Below are 19432 nucleotides of genomic sequence, written 5' to 3' on the forward strand. Positions count from 1 at the left end.
GTTAATATGTCTCTGAGGGTGTGTAGTTGTTAGTATGTCTCTGAGGATGTGTAGTAGTTAGTATGTCTCTGAGGGTGTGTAGTTGTTAGTATGTCTCTGAGGATGTTGTAGTAGTTAGTATGTCTCTGAGGGTGTGTAGTAGTTAGTGTGTCTCTGAGGATGTGTAGTAGTTAATATGTCTCTGAGGGTGTGTAGTTGTTAGTATGTCTCTGAGGGTGTGTAGTAGTTAGTATGTCTCTGAGGGTGTGTAGTTGTTAGTATGTGTCTGAGGATGTATGTAGTAGTTAGTATGTCTCTGAGGGTGTGTAGTAGTTAGTGTGTCTCTGAGGGTGTGTAGTAGTTAGTATGTCTCTGAGGGTGTGTAGTAGATAATATGTCTCTGAGGGTGTGTAGTAGTTAGTATGTCTCTGAGGATGTGTAGTAGTTAGTATGTCTCTGATGATGTGTGTAGTAGTTAGTATGTCTCTGAGGGTGTGTAGTAGTTAGTATGTCTATGAGGATGTGTGTAGTAGTTAGTGTGTCTCTGAGGGTGTGTAGTAGTTAATATGTCTCTGAGGGTGTGTAGTAGTTAGTATGTCTCTGAGGATGTGTAGTAGTTAGTATGTCTCTGAAGAGGTGTGTGGTAGTTAGTATGTCTCTGAGGATGTGTAGTAGTTAGTGTGTCTCTGAGGATGTGTGTAGTAGTTAGTATGTCTCTGAGGGTGTGTAGTAGTTAGTATGTCTCTGAGGGTGTGTAGTAGTTAGTATGTCTCTGAGGGTGTGTAGTAGTTAGTGTGTCTCTGAGGATGTGTAGTAGTTAATATGTCTCTGAGGGTGTGTAGTAGTTAGTATGTCTCTGAGGATGTGTAGAAGTTAATATGTCTCTGAGGGTGTGCAGTAGTTAATATGACTCTGAGGGTGTGTAGTAGTTAGTATGTCTCTGAGGATGTGTTGTAGTTAGTATATCTCTGAGGATGTGTAATAGTTAGTATGTCTCTGAGGGTGTGTAGTAGTTAGTATGTCTCTGAGGGTGTGTAGTAGTTAATATGTCTCTGAGGGTGTGTAGTAGTTAGTATGTCTCTGAGGGTGTGTAGTAGTTAATATGTCTCTGAGGGTGTGCAGTAGTTAATATGACTCTGAGGGTGTGTAGTAGTTAGTATGTCTCTGAGGATGTGTGTAGTAGTTAGTATGTCTCTGAGGATGTGTAGTAGTTAGTATGTCTCTGAGGGTGTGTAGTAGTTAGTATATCTCTGAGGATGTGTAATAGTTAGTATGTCTCTGAGGGTGTGTAGTAGTTAGTATGTCTCTGAGGGTGTGTAGTAGTTAATATGTCTCTGAGGGTGTGTAGTAGTTAGTATGTCTCTGAGGGTGTGTAGTAGTTAGTATGTCTCTGAGGGTGTGTAGTAGTTAGTATGTCTCTGAGGGTGTGTAGTAGTTAGTATGTCTCTGAGGATGTTTAGTATTTAGTATGTCTCTGAGGGTGTGTAGTAGTTAGTGTGTCTCTGAGGATGTGTGTAGTAGTTAGTATGTCTCTGAGGGTGTGTAGTAGTTAGTATGTCTCTGAGGATGTGTAGTATTTAGTATGTCTCTGAGGGTGTGTAGTAGTTAGTGTGTCTCTGAGGATGTGTGTCGTAGTTAGTATGTCTCTGAGGGTGTGTAGTAGTTAGTATGTCTCTGAGGGTGTGTAGTAGTTAATATGTCCCTGAGGGTGTGTAGTAGTTAGTATGTCTCTGAGGGTGTGTAGTAGTTAGTATGTCTCTGAGGATGTGTAGTAGTTAGTGTGTCTCTGAGGATGTGTGTAGTAGTTAGTATGTCTCTGAGGGTGTGTAGTAGTTAATATGTCTCTGAGGGTGTGTAGTAGTTAGTGTGTCTCTGAGGATGTGTAGTAGTTAAAATGTCTCTTAGGGTGTGTAGTAGTTAGTATGTCTCTGAGGATGTGTAGTAGTTAATATGTCTCTGAGGGTGTGCAGTAGTTAATATGACTCTGAGGGTGTGTAGTAGTTAGTATATCTCTGAGGGTGTGTAGTAGTTAGTATGTCTCTGAGGATGTGTAGTAGTTAGTATGTCTCTGAGGGTGTGTAGTTGTTAGTATGTCTCTGAGGATGTGTGTAGTAGTTAGTATGTCTCTGAGGGTGTGTAGTAGTTAGTGTGTCTCTGAGGATGTGTAGTAGTTAAAATGTCTCTGAGGGTGTGTAGTAGTTAGTTGTCTCTGAGGATGTGTAGTAGTTAATATGTCTCTGAGGGTGTGCAGTAGTTAATATGACTCTGAGGGTGTGTAGTAGTTAGTATATCTCTGAGGGTGTGTAGTAGTTAGTATGCCTCTGAGGATGTGTAGTAGTTAGTATGTCTCTGAGGGTGAGTAGTTGTTAGTATGTCTCTGAGGATGTATGTAGTAGTTAGTATGTCTCTGAGGGTGTGTAGTAGTTAGTGTGTCTCTGAGGATGTGTAGTAGTTAATATGTCTCTGAGGGTGTGTAGTAGTTAGTATGTCTCTGAGGATGTGTAGTAGTTAGTATGTCTCTGAGTGTGTGTAGCAGTTAGTATGTCTCTGAGGATGTGTAGTAGTTAGTATGTCTCTGAGGGTGTGTAGTAGTTAGTATGTCTCTGAGGATGTGTAGTAGTTAGTATGTCTCTGAGGGTGTGTAGTAGTTAGTATGTCTCTGAGGATGTGTAGTAGTTAGTATGTCTCTGAGGGTGTGTAGTAGTATGTCTCTGAGGATGTGCAGTAGTTAGTATGTCTCTGAGGGTGTGTAGTAGTTACTATGTCTCTGAGGGTGTGTGTAGTAGTTAGTATGTCTCTGAGGGTGTGTAGTAGTTGGTATGTCTCTGAGGATGTGTAGTAGTTAGTATGTCTCTGAGGGTGTGTAGTTGTTAGTGTGTCTCTGAGGATGTGTGTAGTAGTTAGTATGTCTCTGAGGGTGTGTAGTAGTTAGTGTGTCTCTGAGGGTGTGTAGTAGTTAGTATGTCTCTGAGGGTGTGTAGTAGTTAGTATGTCTCTGAGGGTGTGTAGTAGTTAGTATGTCTCTGAGGGTGTGTAGTAGTTAGTATGTCTCTGAGGATGTGTTAGTAGTTAGTATGTCTCTGAGGATGTGTAGTAGTTAGTATGTCTCTGAGGGTGTGTAGTTGTTAGTATGTCTCTGAGGTGTGTGTAGTAGTTAGTATGTCTCTGAGGGTGTGTAGTAGTTAATATGTCTCTGAGGGTGTGTAGTAGTTAGTATGTCTCTGAGGGTGTGTAGTAGTTAGTATGTCTCTGAGGGTGTGTAGTAGTTAGTATGTCTCTGAGGGTGTGTAGTAGTTAGTATGTCTCTGAGGGTGTGTAGTAGTTAGTATGTCTCTGAGGGTGTGTAGTAGTTAGTATGTCTCTGAGGGTGTGTAGTAGTTAGTATGTCTCTGAGGGTGTGTAGTAGTTAGTATGTCTCTGAGGGATGTGTAGTAGTTAGAATGTCTCTGAGGGTGTGTAGTAGTTAGTATGTCTCTGAGGATGTGTAGTAGTTAGTATGTCTCTGAGGGTGTGCAGTAGTTAATATGACTCTGAGGGTGTGTAGTAGTTAGTATGTCTCTGAGGGTGTGTAGTAGTTAGTATGTCTCTGAGGATGTGTAGTAGTTAGTATGTCTCTGAGGATGTGTAGTAGTTAGTATGTCTCTGAGGGTGTGTAGTTGTTTGTATGTCTCTGAGGATGTATGTAGTAGTTAGTATGTCTCTGAGGGTGTGTAGTAGTTAGTGTGTCTCTGAGGATGTGTAGTAGTTAATGTGTCTCTGAGGGTGTGTAGTAGTTAGTATGTCTCTGAGGATGTGTAGTAGTTAGTATGTCTCTGAGGGTGTGTAGTAGTTAGTATGTCTCTGAGGGTGTGTAGTAGTTAGTATGTCTCTGAGGATGTGTAGTAGTTAGTATGTCTCTGAGTGTGTGTAGCAGTTAGTATGTCTCTGAGGATGTGTAGTAGTTAGTATGTCTCTGAGGGTGTGTAGTAGTTAGTATGTTTCTGAGGATGTGTAGTAGTTAGTATGTCTTTGAGGATGTGTAGTATTTAGTATGTCTCTTAGGATGTGTAGTAGTGAGTATGTCTCTGAGGGTGTGTAGTAGTATGTCTCTGAGGATGTGTAGTAGTTAGTATGTCTCTGAGGGTGTGTAGTAGTTACTATGTCTCTGAGGGTGTGTGTAGTAGTTAGTATGTCTCTGAGGATGTGTGTAGTAGTTGGTATGTCTCTGAGGATGTGTGTAGTAGTTAGTATGTCTCTGAGGATGTGTGTAGTAGTTAGTGTGTCTCTGAGGATGTGTAGTAGTTAGTATGTCTCTGAGGGTGTGTATTAGTTAGTGTGTCTCTGAGGGTGTGTAGTAGTTAGTATGTCTCTGAGGATGTGTAGTAGTTAGTATGTCTCTGAGGGTGTGTAGTAGTTAATATGTCTCTGAGGATGTGTAGTAGTTAGTATGTCTCTGAGGATGTGTGTAGTAGTTAGTATGTCTCTGAGGATTAGTAGTAGTTAGTATGTCTCTGAGGATGTGTAGTAGTTAGTATGTCTCTGAGGGTGTGTAGTAGTTAGTATGTCTCTGAGGGTGTGTAGTAGTTAGTGTGTCTCTGAGGGTGTGTAGTAGTTAGTATGTCTCTGAGGATGTGTAGTAGTTAGTATGTCTCTGAGGATGTGTAGTAGTTAGTATGTCTCTGAGGGTGTGTAGTAGTTAGTATGTATCTGAGGGTGTGTAGTAGTTAGTATGTCTCTGAGGGTGTGTAGTAGTTAGTATGTCTCTGAGGGTGTGTAGTAGTTAGTATGTCTCTGAGGGTATGTAGTAGTTAATATGTCTCTGAGGGTGTGTAGTAGTTACTATGTCTCTGAGGGTGTGTAGTAGTTAATATGTCTCTGAGGGTGTGTAGTAGTTAGTATGTCTCTGAGGGTGTGTAGTAGTTAGTATGTCTCTGAGGGTGTGTGTAGTAGTTAGTATGTCACTGAGGGTGTGTAGTAGTTAGTATGTCTCTGAGGATGTGTAGTAGTTAGTATGTCTCTGAGGATGTGTAGTAATTAGTATGTCTCTGAGGATGTGTAGTAGTTAATATTTCTCTGAGGGTGTTTGTAGTAGTTAGTATGTCTCTGAGGGTGTGTAGTAGTTAGTATGTCTCTGAGGGTGTGTGTAGTAGTTAGTATGTCTCTGAGGGTGTGTAGTAGATAGTATGTCTCTGAGGGTGTGTAGTAGTTAGTGTGTCTCTGAGGGTGTGTAGTAGTTAGTATGTCTCTGAGGATGTGTAGTAGTTAGTATGTATCTGAGGATGTGTAGTAGTTAGTATGTCTCTGAGGATGTGTGTAGTAGTTAGTATGTCTCTGAGGGTGTGTAGTAGTTAGTATGTCTCTGAAGATGTGTAGTAGTTAATATGTCTCTGACGGTGTGTAGTAGTTAGTATGTCTCTGAGGGTGTGTAGTAGTAGTTAGTATGTCTCTGAGTGTGTGTAGTAGTTAGTATGTCTCTCAGGGTGTGTGTGTGTTGAGCTATATCTAAGGCGTCAACAGTACTCTGGGGATTTGACTTTCTGTTTGAAGCTCTGAGTCATTCAGCCCTCTGTATTACTCTAAAGACACAGAGAGACAGAGAGAGAGAGAGAGAGAGAGAGAGAGAGAGAGAGAGAGAGAGAGAGAGAGAGAGAGAGAGAGCAGTAGCTGGGTCATCACATCCATGGTTTTTCACACAGCAGTATTTTGCAGGGTCAGCTCACTCCTAGTTATCAAACACACGCACACTCACACAGTCATTCCCATGTTTGAAAAAAAACCCTGTGGACTTCTGAGAGACTAGTCAGAGAGTCAACACTGAACCACAGAGAAGGGAAGGAACAGGTTGGGTCATATTCAGTAGAGAGAAAACATTTTTGAATCAGGGAGGTACTACCTGAACTTGTCCAATGAGGACAAATATTATTTTTTTTCCGTTGCAAAAGGTTTTTCTACGGTGTGTCGAACTGACCACAACCCAGTTTGTACAAAAACAGTGAACAGTTTACTGATGTTTTCTTGAGGTTGTTCTTGCTATAACACATTGGATATCTCTCTCCCGCTGTAACAACTGCTGATGCCAATGGGATTTACAAATGAATGTGATTGATTGAACTATGAAAGACAGGCAGACAACATTCATATATATCTCTGGGATTCTCCAGGTTAAATAAAGGACACATGAAAATTAAAACCCACCGGTCAGTCTCCTTACTGAACTGTCCCCTGCCCACGTCGTTGACCGCACACAGCCTGAACTGGTAGGACCGTGCTGGGATCAAACCACCCACGGTCACCCCGGTCGACTCTGGTTCGATATTGGCCAGGAGCACTGTCCATGGGGCATCTACGACAGACAGACAGAGAGAGAGAGAGAAATAAAGAAAGAGAGAGAAAGAGAGAGAGAGAGAGAGGGAGAGAGTGAAAGAGAGAGCGAGCGAGAGACACACACAGAGAGAGAGAGAGAGAGAAAGAGAGGGAGAGAGAGAGAGAGAGAGAGAGAGAGAGAGACAGAGGAGAGAGAGAGAGCTTGAGTCAATGTTTGCTGAAAGGACAACGTCTGAGCATCTCAAGACTACAGTATCACTTCTGTAAACTGAGACCAGTATTCCCGCTGTAGAATTCTGTTCATAGTGTTTAGTGTTCAGTATTCCAGCTGTAGAATTCTGTTCAGTGTTTAGTGTTCAGTATTCCAGCTGAAGTATTCTGTTCATAGTGTTTAGTGTTCAGTATTCCAGCTGAAGTATTCTGTTCATAGGGTTTAGTATTCCTGCTGTAGTATTCTGTTCATCGTGTTTAGTATTCATTATTCCTGCTGCAGTATTCTGTTCATGGTGTTTAGTATTCCTGCCCTAGTATTCTGTTCATAGTGTTTAGTATTCATTATTCCTGCTGTAGGATTCTGTTCATAGTGTTCAGTGTTCAGTATTCCAGCTGTAGTATTCTGTTCATAGTGTTTAGTATTCCTTATTCCAGCTGTAGTATTCTGTTCATAGTGTTTAGTGTTTAGTATTCCAGCTGTAGTATTCTGTTCATAGTGTGTAGTATTCCTGCTGTAGTATTCTGTTCATAGTGTTTAGTGTTCTGAATTCCTGCTGTAGTATTCTGTTCATAGTGTTTAGTGTTCCGTATTCCAGCTCTAGAATTCTGTTCATAGTGTTTAGTATTCCTGCTGTAGTATTCTGTTCATAGTGTTTAGTATTCAGTATTCCAGCTGTAGTATTCTGTTCATAGTGTTCAGTGTTCAGTATTCCAGCTGTAGTATTCTGTTCATAGTGTTCAGTGTTCAGTATTCCAGCTGTAGTATTCTGTTCATAGTGTTTAGTATTCAGTATTCCAGCTGTATTTTTCTGTTCATAGTGTTCAGTTTTCAGTTTTCAGTATTCCAGCTGTAGCATTCTGTTCACAGTGTTCAGTGTTCAGTATTCCAGCTGTAGTATTCTGTTCATAGTGTTCGGTATTCAGTATTCCAGCTGTAGGATTCTGTTCATAGTGTGCAGTATTCATTATTCCCGCTGTAGTATTCTGTTCATAGTGTTTAGTGTTCAGAATTCCTGCTGTAGTATTCTGTTCATAGTGTTTAGTGTTCCGTATTCCAGCTGTAGAATTCTGTTCATAGTGTTTAGTATGCCTGCTGTAGTATTCTGTTCATAGTGTTTAGTATTCAGTATTCCAGCTGTAGTATTCTGTTCATAGTGTTCAGTGTTCAGTATTCCAGCTGTAGTATTCTGTTCATAGTGTTTAGTGTTCAGTATTCCAGCTGTAGTATTCTGTTCATAGGGTTTAGTATTCAGTATTCCTGCTGTAGTATTCTGTTCATAGTGTTTAGTATTCCTGCTGTAGTATTCTGTTCATAGTGTTTAGTATTCAGTATTCCTGCTGTAGTATTCTGTTCATAGTGTTTAGTATTCCAGCTGAAGTATTCTGTTCATAGTGTTTAGTATTCCTGCTGAAGTATTCTGTTCATAGTGTTTAGTGTTCAGTATTCCAGCTGTAGTATTCTGTTCATAGTGTTTAGTATTCCTGCTGTAGTATTCTGTTCATAATGTTTAGTATTCATTATTCCTGCTGTAGGATTCTGTTCATAGTGTTCAGTGTTCAGTATTCCAGCTGTAGTATTCTGTTCATAGTGTTTAGTGTTCCGTATTCCAGCTGTAGAATTCTGTTCATAGTGTTTAGTATTCAGTAGTTCTGCTGTAGTATTCTGTTCATAGTGTTTGTTCGGAATTTTCGTTATTTAGCCCTCCGAAAAGGCTCACCAGGAAGCACACAATGTCATGACTCGTGTTTGTCCTTAATTAAATCAAATGACCACAGGTCATTTGATTTAAAATAAAATTAAGGACAAACACGAGTCATGACATTGTGTGCTTCCTGGTGAGCCTTTTCAGAGGGCTAAATAACGAAAAATCCGAACAGTCATAAACCAACGGGCTGTGTGCTCCTGATGATTGTCTACGGTGAAGTGTTTACCAGGTTCTGTAATTTAAGTCTCTAGTGAAGCTGCGCATGCGCACATAACATAACATATCTGAGCATCTAAGAAACTTAAGGAAATCACTCGTTCCCCATTTAATTGAACACATCAGACCCATTTGCTTCTCTTTTATCTATTTATATATATATATATATATATATATATATTTTTATTTTTTTTTCCTGAGTGAGCTAGAAGTCTCAACACCTCCCACTTGGCCGACTGATCGAAGATCCAAGGAGGGCACAGTCTCGAGTCTCTCAGTGAGAATTTCAAACTAAAGTCCAGTCTTTGTAGGCATTTACAAACAAACATGTATTAACTAAGGAGGTAGGCTCCACCACCTTTCCTCCTACTGAGTGTAGGTTTGCCCTCGAAGCACTCAGTTGCCTCCCAGGGTTACCCGCTAGCTAAGCAAAGAACACAGAGTCACAGTCTTTGGGTACCCATGGCGAGGACTTATCTTACCTCCTCTTGGTCTTCAGCAGGAATCAAGATCACCAACCTCCGCACATCCCTGCGAATTATTTTCGTGTGCATGGTAGAGTCCTTTCTCAGGGCCCTGGGAACCATGGGAGCAGGAAGACCCATGCAGGTTGTTATGTCCGCATCCCGGACAACCCCCTTCTCGTCTGGATATGTTGAAGCAACCCTGCCGAGCCGGAACTGCCCCCTCAGAGCGTGCTGGTCCGCAATCCAGACTACGTCTCCAACCTTGATACTTCTCTCTGCTCGGTGCCACTTGTGTCTTATGAACAAGTTTGGTCCTGTCAGTTTGCTCCATTTCTTCCAGAACCTGTCGACTCCAGCCTGGACAGCCCTCAGCCTGCGCCAAGAGCGGGTTTCCATGTCAATTCCGTGTATGTCCCCTCCCTGTCCGGTGCGTCCCAGGATAAGGGAGTTGGGGGTCAAGTACTCCACTGAGTCCTCTTGTTCCTGTGCCCTGGCGTCGATAGGTCGCTCATTAGTCAAGTTGGCTGCAGAGTAGAGAAGGGTCTGGAACTCCCCCCAGGTGTAGCAGCCAGTTGTTCCGCCAAGACTGTTAAGAGCTCTTTTAAGGAGCTTGACAGCTGCCTCTGTTGCTCCATTCCTGTGTGGCGAGTCTGCAGGATGAAAGTCCCATTGCCACTCTGTGCTATTTCTGGCTGCCTTGTCTTCAACGGATGCCTTCTGCAAACAGGCCAGGTGCTTGTGTAGCTCTCTCAGAGCAGGCCTGGCTCCCAAGAAGTTTGTGCCTCTGTCTGACCATAGCTTTTTGGGATGCCCCCTCAGAGCAGTGAACCGGGAGTAGGCCTGAAGAAAGCTCTCAGAAGACTGGTCGTCGATGAGATCAGCATGGACGGCTCTGGAAGTCATGCAGCAATACAAGACTCCCCAGACCTTTTTCTTGGTTCTTTTCTTAACCTGTTGGGGCTAGGGGGCAGTATTTTCACGGCTGGATAAAATTAGAATTACTTTTAAGTCTATGCCATTGAAACACACAGGGGTTGATTAATGTTTTGGCACTTCCTATTGCTTCCACTAGATGTCACCAGCCTTTACAAAGTGTTTTGAGTCTTTTACTGTGAGATCTGACCGAACAAGAGCCATGGAACGGTGATGGCCGATTAGACTCTGGCGCGCGAGTTCATGTTGGGTACCCTCGTTCCAATACGTTATAAAAGAGAATGCATTCGTCCACCTTGAATATTATTCATGTTCTGGTTAAAAAAGGCACTAATGATTTATGCTATACAACGTTTGACATGTTTGAACGAACGTAAATATATTTTTTCCCCTCGTTCATGACGAGAAGTCCGGCTGGCTTAGATCATGTGCTAACAACACGGAGCTTTTTGGATATAAATGATGAGCTTTTTTGAACAAAACTACATTCGTTATGGACCTGTGATACCTGGAAGTGACATCTGATGAAGAGAATCAAAGGTAATGGATTATTTACATAGTATTTTCGATTTTAGATCTCTCCAACATGGCCGTTTGTCTGTATAGCAAAGCATATTTTTCTGGGCGCAGTGCTCAGATTATTGCAAAGTGTGATTTCCCAGTAAGGTTATTTTTAAATCTGGCAAATTGATTGCGTTCAAGAGATGTAAATCTATAATTCTTTAAATGACAATATAATATTTTACCAATGTTTTCTAATTTTAATTATTTAATTTGTGGTGCTGACTTGACTGCCGGTTATTGGAGGGAAACGATTTCCTCAACATCAATGCCATAGTAAAACGCTGTTTTTGGATATAAATATGAACTTGATAGAACTAAAAATGCATGCATTGTCTAACATAATGTCCTAGGAGTGTCATCTGATGGAGATTGTAAAAGGTTAGTGCGCATTTTAGCTGGTTTTATGGTTTTGGTGACGCCTGGCTTTGAATTGACAAAACATTACACACAGCTATTGTCAATGTACTCTCCTAACATAATCTAACTTTATGCTTTCGCCGTAAAACCTTTTTGAAATCGGACAACGTGGTTAGATTAAGGAGATGTTTATCTTTCAAAGGGTGTAAGATAGTTGTATGTTTGAAAAATTTGAATTTTGACATTTATTTGGTTTCAAATTTGCCGCTCTTGAAATGCACCTGCTGTTGATAGGGTGCACCACGGGTGGCACGCTAGCGTCCCACATAGCCCCAAGAAGTTAACAGCTTCCCTCACTTCAAAGGGTCCAAAGAGGTCTAGTGTAGTATACTCGAATGGGTTCGCTCTACTGGTATGTTCCTGAGGAAGAGAGCTCATCACTTGCTGGCACAGCCGGGCTCTTTGCTTCTTGCAAGTGATGCACCTGTTGACCACCTTCTTCACTGTCCTCCGACCTTGCACAAGCCAGGCCTTTCTTTTAGTGTGCAGCAGTGTGGCAGCCACCCCTTCATGATTCGCTTCGTGAGCTTCCCTCGCAAGCAAGGCCCCCAGCCACGACCGGAAGGGGATTAAAGGTAAAGCGGTTCCGTCTTCATTCCAAGACAGGACTCTACCACCACAAAGTAAGAGTCCATTGTTGTCATCTTTCATCACAACAAGGCGGTTGGTTTAAGGTCGTATCCTGAAAGTTCACGCCGTCTTGGGCTGCAAGGGCTAGGTCTTGGAAAGCCGCTGTTCTCTCTCCCACAGACAGCCTCGGCCCCCTCACCTCCCAGTTTGCTGAGCTCGAGGCTTGCTAGCTTGTCCTCAGCCAGGATTCTGCCGCTCTTCGAACCCAGGCGATTGTTCCACACAATTTAGACAAGCTACTGAATCGTTCGGGCCCGACAAGGCGCACTAGAGTTACACCCCAGGGCTTCCTCTTTGGCCTCTCTACTGCTGGAGTTGGACCTTGGTATTTCATCTGCGGTCGCGGTGCGGAGTCTTTCAAGTCTGCCCCAACATCAGTATTGCTGGGGCCTGAGAACTTTTCTGCCTGAGATCTGGTGACTACAGCTGAGAACGCTCTTCTCTGCAACCTTTTAACATCATCAGCCACGCTGGTCACTATCTCACTGGCCGTCTTCACAGGCCACTCAGCCTCAGGCCAACTCAGGAACTCAGGGCCTTGTTGCCACTCTGACCCTTCATCGAGTTCCTCAGGAGTTGCTCCCCTTGTGACAATGTCTGCTATGTTCAGGTTGCCCTCAATCCACCTCCAGTCTTCCACTGGTCCAGCCTTCTGGATCTCTCCGATGCGGTTAGCGAAGAAAGTTTGGTAGCCATAGCTATCCTTGTGAATTGCTCCCAGGATTGTTTGGCTATCCACGAAGTGGATCCAGCGTGCGACCTTGATGCGGCAGTGCTTTACAAGGTATTTTCTCAGGCGGATCGAAAAGACAGCACCACATACCTCTGCCTTAATCACGTCTCCTTTCTGGTTGAGAGGGGTAAGCTTTGCTTTTGACTCAACCAGCCTCACTACGACCCCATTCTGCGACTCCCAACGGAGATAGAGCACCACGCCGCAGGAAGCCTCACTCCCATCTGAAAACGTGACTCCCATTGGATGGCCTATGGCTCCAGTTGGTGTGAGGCTTCTTTCGAACCTGATCTGGGCAAGTCTCACATATTCTTCGAGGAGTCTTATGGAAGCCTCTCGTAGTTTTGGTGAGAGTAGGTCATCCCAAGCGTCCTTAACTGGACTGCTTATACTCGCTTCTTGGTAAGCTTCTCTCACAAGCATAACCCCTTTCTGCTTTGCGGGTGTGGCAAGACCAATGGGGTCGTAGAATCCAGCGATCTGGCTTAGCAGCATCCGACGGGTCAATGGGTTTGGAGTTTTACCTCTGACTTCCTCTTCGCGCAAATCGACTCCTGTTCTCATCTTTCCTCTCTTCTTTGAGAAATTTACAGAGGTCATCACACGAAGTTTGTCGGTCTCTGGTTCATAGCCGACTCCAAGTGCTTTGCTCTCTTCGTTCCGCATCTGGTTGGGTAACACCAGCGTTTTGGGCACACTCACAGTTGTCTTACTGATACTGGCATCAGTTGTGGTTGCGGACCTCCCACTTTGGCCTGATAAGACCCATGGCTTAAGGGAGAAGCCTCCAGCCTTTAAGATCTTTTCCACTCCTTTGGTGATTTTCTCCAGTATCTGCAAGTCATTGTGGGACGTCAAGATGTCATCCACATAACTATCTTCTACCACAACTCTGCGCTCCTCAACCATGGCTGCAAACTGGGGCAGGTTGGCTGTTTCTCTCATTGCCACCTGGGCGATACAACCAGCAGGTTTATCGCCAATGTTGACCCTGACGACAGCAAAGACTTCGATCACCTCCTCAGGATTGTCTCTCCAGAGGAATCGATGGAGGTGTACTTCTTTGTCTTCTAGCCAGACAGAGTTGTACATTTTTTTCACATCGCCCAGGGCGGCGTACAACCCAGTCCTGAATCTCAGAAGCATGCCCCTTATCTGATTTAGGACATGAGGACCCTTGTACAGTAGATAATTTAAACTTATTCCCATGAATTCTTGGCTACTGTTCCAGACAATTCTTACAGGGGTAGTGGCTGAGTGAGGATTAGGAGCAACTAAATGACTGATATACCACTTAGGTCCCTTCCAGCTATCGATTTCCTCCTGGGTGACTTTAACGGCAGCCCCTCTTGAGACCATATCGTGGATTTGCTCTCTGTACGCAGCCTTCCATTCTGGCTCCCTCTCCAGTCGTTTCTCAGTGATTTAAAAAGGTCGCTTCCACTGCACATCGATTGTCAGGCAGCGTTGTGGGGTCTCCTTTCCACGGGTAGGCTGTGTCCCAGTGAGGGGATTCGCTGTGCTTGTCAGCTTGCACGTAGGTCAGACATTCCTTTATTTTCTCCAAGTCTCTTTCCTCTCCTAGGGTCATTTCCTTGCCTCCAGGGAGGCACCTATCGCATCTGCAGCCACCACACTGAGGATCACAGGCGGCGCCAATACTGACCCACTTGAACCATTCAAAAACTTATTTGTTGGTAGTTGCAGTGTTTCGGAGGATTGCGTCGTCTTCTTCCACCGAAACTTCACTGGGTCCTCCCGTCTTCACGAGAATCTCTTTGTACGCCCTTGAAGCTGTTCTCATTGACCTAGCGAAATGTGTTTCAGACCTGTGCACTGCTAGGTCTATCACTTCAAAGAGGTCAGGATGCGTTCCACCAACAGTCTTCCCAAGGGGACCATCCCAGAGGACGAGGTCTCCAACTACTCTGACTGGCTGTGGGACCAGGCGACCCTCCCTGTGGCTAATCAACAGGTTGATCTTTTCGGGCCGGACCAAGTCCTTGAGTTGAACATTTGGAAAGAACTTCTGCAGTTGCTGTGGCGTGACAGCTTGGTTCACTTTCGCAACATCTTCCAAGCCGTAACAGAGGAGTTTGTGCTCTGCTATTGTACCTCTGGGAGTTTTTACTCTCAGCCTCAGGGTATACTTCATGGTAGTAATGGTTTTCTCCATCCCTCCAACACCTTGGACAATCAACTTAATGTTCTGTTAATGTTGAGACGCTCTGCTGCTTTATTAGAGATATAATTAGTATCTGAAGCGAGATCAATCAACGTACCGACTAGCTGGCCAGAGTTTGTCGTCACATCCAACAGCATCATTATGACAGGGCACTCTTTTGGCTCACAACCAATGCTAGCACACACTTTTGTCGTGATCTTATTTGAAAAGGCTTCTTTGAACTCTGCTCGCAGCTCTGGAGAAAGTTTGGCAAGGAGCTCCTCCTGTTTGTTGGTTAGTCCAAGCCCCCTTTTCCCCAATTTTGCGTCGCTCTGCTCTCCGCTCTTTTCCTCTTTCTTCTTGATCTGTGACTTTGGACAGAGCAAGTAATTGTGGTCTGAAGAGCCCTCTTTCTGACAGTCATCCTTTGAGCATAGATACTTTTGTGTGCAGCCGCCATCGTCACCATGAAGGCGCAAGCACTTAAAGCATGCTCCTGCTCTCCTAAGCTGAGCCTTCTTGCCTGTCAGATTAAGCTTCTTGAAGACCTTGCAGGCAAATAGCCTACCTCTGTGCTCGTTGTCTCCACATGTGATGCATGAGCTTGGTTGAGCGCCCTTTAGGGTGTTTCCTGATGTGGCTCTGGTGAATGCCCTCCTTTCTTTTTTCTTTTCGCTCGACCTCTCAGTATTGTCCGCCGGGCTAGGCTGTAGCTGGTCTAGCTCCTCGAGAATGTCCTCCTGCTTCTTCAAGTATTGCAGTAGACAGTCATAGTGGTTGCGTGGTGAAAACCCGCTTCCAGGGTCATTTTTGTGTGTTAACCACTTTTCTTTCAGGGAGTCAGGAAGCTTACTTTCAATCGACTGCACAACCACTCGGTTCTTCACAGCATCTTCCTCCCCTAAGACTTGTAGGTCACGAAGAGCTCTCTCCATGGCTTGAATCAGTTCGATTGTCTTCCTCGGATGGTTTCCTTTGATGGGGCAAAGTCCTTGCACTTCTTGTGCAATCAGCAGCACTATTTTTGGCTTATTTCTGTACTTGTTGTCCAGGAGCCTGAACACGTCGTTGGCGGATCCACAGCTGGACAATACGAGGTCCCTCTTGACTTTTTCATCTAGGCTTCCCAAGAGATGGAATTTTCTCACATTTTCCAATCCATGAGAGTTTCCCAGACGTTGCAAGTCCTCCCATTCAGCTTTCCAGCGGTAGTAATCCCTCATATTACCAGCAAACATGGGCAAGCGTGCACGTTCTAGGCTGATCTGGGGCCTGTAGTCATAAACCAACGGTTCTCCTTTACATGGATAATGCAAGGCCTAGAACATTCGTCACGAGACTAACTTCTGATAAGCAAACAGTCCACCCATAAAGCTGTCTGCTCATCTGTTGACTTACTAGGCAAATCATTAATGAGTGAAAGCCAAGAAGAGGATAGAGTCTACAGTTAAAGGACTACTTTAAACCCAGTTGGCAGAAAACACTTGAGCTTGAGTTAAACGCTAGAAAAGTTGGCAAGATGGCAGCATCAGAGGAGGAGCTGGAGAGGCTAAAACAGTTGCGGTCAGCAGCCCAGACTGCGTTCACTAGAAGAGCCAATTACCTCACCTCCAGAGCTAGTGCACTGGGGGAAAGTGAAATGAGAAGTGAGTGGAGGAACATTAAAGTGGATCACTCCAGAGTCAGAGATGCAGGGTTTGAGTATGCCACGGCCCTGAGAGAAGTGGACGATGATGAAGCCAAAAAGAAGGCGGAAAACATTGACGGAAAAACAGCAGAATGTGACTGTAAGTTTGATGAAACTGAACAAATCATCCTGATCAGCTTCTGGACAAGGTTCGCTGAGGCGGAAATTACCACCCTCACTGAAGAGGCTGGATCAGCCATGGACCAGGCCGAGGACACCGATCACCACCATATGACCAGGAGGGAATGTGAATTGATTCATAGGAACCTGGAATGGGAGGTCTACAACTTCGAACGAGGATTGGATGAGTGGAAAGATTTGATCCCTCGGTCCAAGGCAACAAAGGACCAGATCCGGAAGTTGAAGAAAAGGCGTGAAAAACTGTGGGATGAGTGGGCATGGAAAGGCGGTTCTCAATCCGACGACGAAGAGAAACTGGGAAAAGTGAAATTTGTGGAGCAGGAGGAGCCAGTTGGGACTTACAACTACAGGCCCCAGATCAGCCTAGAACGTGCACACTTGCCCATGTTTGCTGGTAATATGAGGGATTACTACCGCTGGAAAGCTGAATGGGAGGACTTGCAACGTCTGGGAAACCCTCATGGATTGGAAAATGTGAGAAAAATTCCTGCTGTAGTATTCTGTTCATAGTGTTTAGTGTTCAGTATTCCAGCTGTAGTATTCTGTTCATAGTGTTTAGTGTTCCGTATTCCAGCTGTAGAATTCTGTTCATAGTGTTTAGTATTCCTGCTGTATTATTCTGTTCATAGTGTTTAGTATTCAGTATTCCTGCTGTAGTATTCTGTTCATAGTGTTTAGTATTCCTGCTGTAGTATTCTGTTCACAGTTTTTAGTATTCAGTATTCCTGCTGTAGTATTATGTTCATAGTGTTTAGTATTCCAGCTGTAGTATTCTGTTCATAGTGTTTAGTATTCAGTTTTCCTGCTGTAGTATTCTGTTCATAGTGTTTAGTGTTTAGTATTCCAGCTGTAGTATTCTGTTCATAGTGTTTAGTATTCAGTAGTTCTGCTGTAGTATTCTGTTCATAGTGTTTAGTATTCCTGCTGTAGTATTCTGTTCACAGTTTTTAGTATTCAGTATTCCTGCTGTAGTATTCTGTTCATAGTGTAGTATTTCTGCTGTAGTATTCTGTTCATAGTGTTTAGTATTCCGTTTTCCTGCTGTAGTATTCTGTTCATAGTGTTTAGTATTCAGTATTCCAGATGTAGTATTCTGTTCACAGTGTTTAGTATTCAGTATTCCAGCTGTAGTATTCTGTTCATAGTGTTTAGTATTCAGTATTCCAGATGTAGTATTCTGTTCACAGTGTTTAGTATTCAGTATTCCAGCTGTAGTATTCTGTTCATAGTGTTTAGTATTCAGTATTCCAGCTGCAGTATTCTGTTCATAGAGTTTAGTATTCAGTATTCCAGCTGTAGTATTCTGTTCATAGGGTTTAGTAGTCAGTATTCCAGCTGCAGTATTCTGTTCAAAATGTTTAGTATTCAGTATTCCAGCTGTAGTATTCTCTACAAGTCCACTCACTGTTCTCTGAGACCTCCAGGATGTATCGGATCAGGGGGCTGTTCCCATCGAAGGCCTGAGCCCAGGTCAGATTGATGGCCCTCTTCTCTACCTGGCTCAGAGCTGCACCAGGGATCTCTGGAGCATGGGGAAGCTGCCTGTACAGGGTGGGGGGATGAGGGGGGAGGTGTGTGTGTGTGTGTGTGTGTGTGTGTGTGTGTGTGTGTGTGTGTGTGTGTGTGTGTGTGTGTGTGTGTGTGTGTGTGTGTGTGTGTGTGTGTGTGTGTGTGTGTGTGTGTGTGTGTGTGAAGGAGAGACAGAAACAGACAGAGCACGGTCCAGAGAAAATGAGAGAGAATGAGAGAGACAAAGACAGAATGTTAATATCATAAATATCCACTGAACGTGGTAGTTAATAGTAAAAACAGCAGACTGCAGAGAGGAGTTGATGATGGAGGGAGGAGATGAGAGGTGAGGGGAATATGGTAAAGCTGTAGAGTAGCTGTGGAGGAGACAACAGCACACTGCCAGAGAGTCAAAGGGAGAGGAGATAGATAGAGAGAGAGAGAGAGAGAGAGAGAGAGAGAGAGAGAGAGAGAGAGAGAGAGAGAGAGAGAGAGAGAGAGAGAGAGAGAGAGAGAGAGAGAGTGAATGTAGAACAGTATTCAGTTGCAGGAGAGACACAGAGATGGGGAAGAGAGGGAGAGGGACATGAAGAGTGAATGGATAATACTGCATGATGGGAGAAAGAGATGGACACACAACGTCAGACAGAGTGACTGACCAAGAGAGAGATCTTAACAAGATGTGAGGTTAACCTGACTCTGAGGTGAGCGCTGCGTGAGTCGTTGCCCCCTACAGAGGTGACTCTACAGGTGTATGTTCCGATGTCACCTGACCAGGTCTGGGAGAGGTGCAGGGTCCCGTCAGGGTCCAGACGGAGCCTGGGAGAGGTGCTCACATCCACCACTGAACCACTCTTCTCCCAAACATACCTGGAGAAGAGGACAACACACACACACACCAACACACACACACACCAACACACACACCAACACACACACACATACCAACACACACACACGCACCAACACACACACACACACACCAACACACACGCACCAACACACACGCACCAACACACACACACACACCAACCCACACACACACCAACACACACACATACCAACACACACACACGCACACACCAACACACACACACCAACACACACACACACACACACCAACACACACACAGACACATGGTTACCGTAGAGCACTTTGAGACTGTTGATGTAAAAACGGCTGTTGATGTAAAAAGTGCTTAATGAATTCTCTCTGAAACACACAGACGCTCTGCTCATACTGATCCAGATACTCAGACTGTGTGTGTGTGTGTGTGTGTGTGTCACTGTCTGCTCACACCAAACTTCTCATTTCCTCCATTAACTTCAACTGATCAACCTCTTTGATTTATTCCACTACTGCCCCCCCCTGATTCAACTGATCAACCTCTTTGATTTATTCCACTACTGCCCCCCTGATTCAACTGATCAACCTCTTTGATTTATTCCACTACTGCCCCCCCTGATTCAAATGATCAATCTCTTTGATTTATTCCACTACTGCCCCCCCAATTCAACTGATCAACCTCTTTGATTTATTCCACTACTGCCCCCCTGATTCAACTGATCAACCTCTTTGATTTATTCCACTACTGCCCCCCCCAATTCAACTGATCAACCTCTTTGATTTATTCCACTACTGCCCCCCCTGATTCAACTGATCAACCTCTTTGATTTATTCCACTACTGCCCCCCCAATTCAACTGATCAACCTCTTTGATTTATTCCACTACTGCCCCCCCTGATTCAACTGATCAACCTCTTTGATTT

General features: G+C 44.1%; 1 protein-coding gene across 1 annotated transcript in view; it reads right to left on the reverse strand.

Annotated features, from left to right (window-relative positions):
* The window catches only part of LOC106594110 (protein sidekick-2), a 416824-nt gene that overhangs the window by 96756 nt on the left and 300636 nt on the right, over window positions 1-19432 (reverse strand). Inside the window, exons 13-15 of the mRNA XM_045719726.1 lie at window positions 18356-18532; window positions 17559-17695; window positions 6154-6301 (exon numbers count right to left, since the gene is read on the reverse strand). Of these exons, the coding sequence (XP_045575682.1) occupies window positions 6154-6301; window positions 17559-17695; window positions 18356-18532 (462 nt within the window). The remainder of the gene's footprint in view (window positions 1-6153; window positions 6302-17558; window positions 17696-18355; window positions 18533-19432) is intronic.

The sequence above is a fragment of the Salmo salar genome, chromosome ssa06 (genome assembly GCF_905237065.1).
Source record: "Salmo salar chromosome ssa06, Ssal_v3.1, whole genome shotgun sequence".
Classification (NCBI taxonomy): domain Eukaryota; kingdom Metazoa; phylum Chordata; class Actinopteri; order Salmoniformes; family Salmonidae; genus Salmo; species Salmo salar.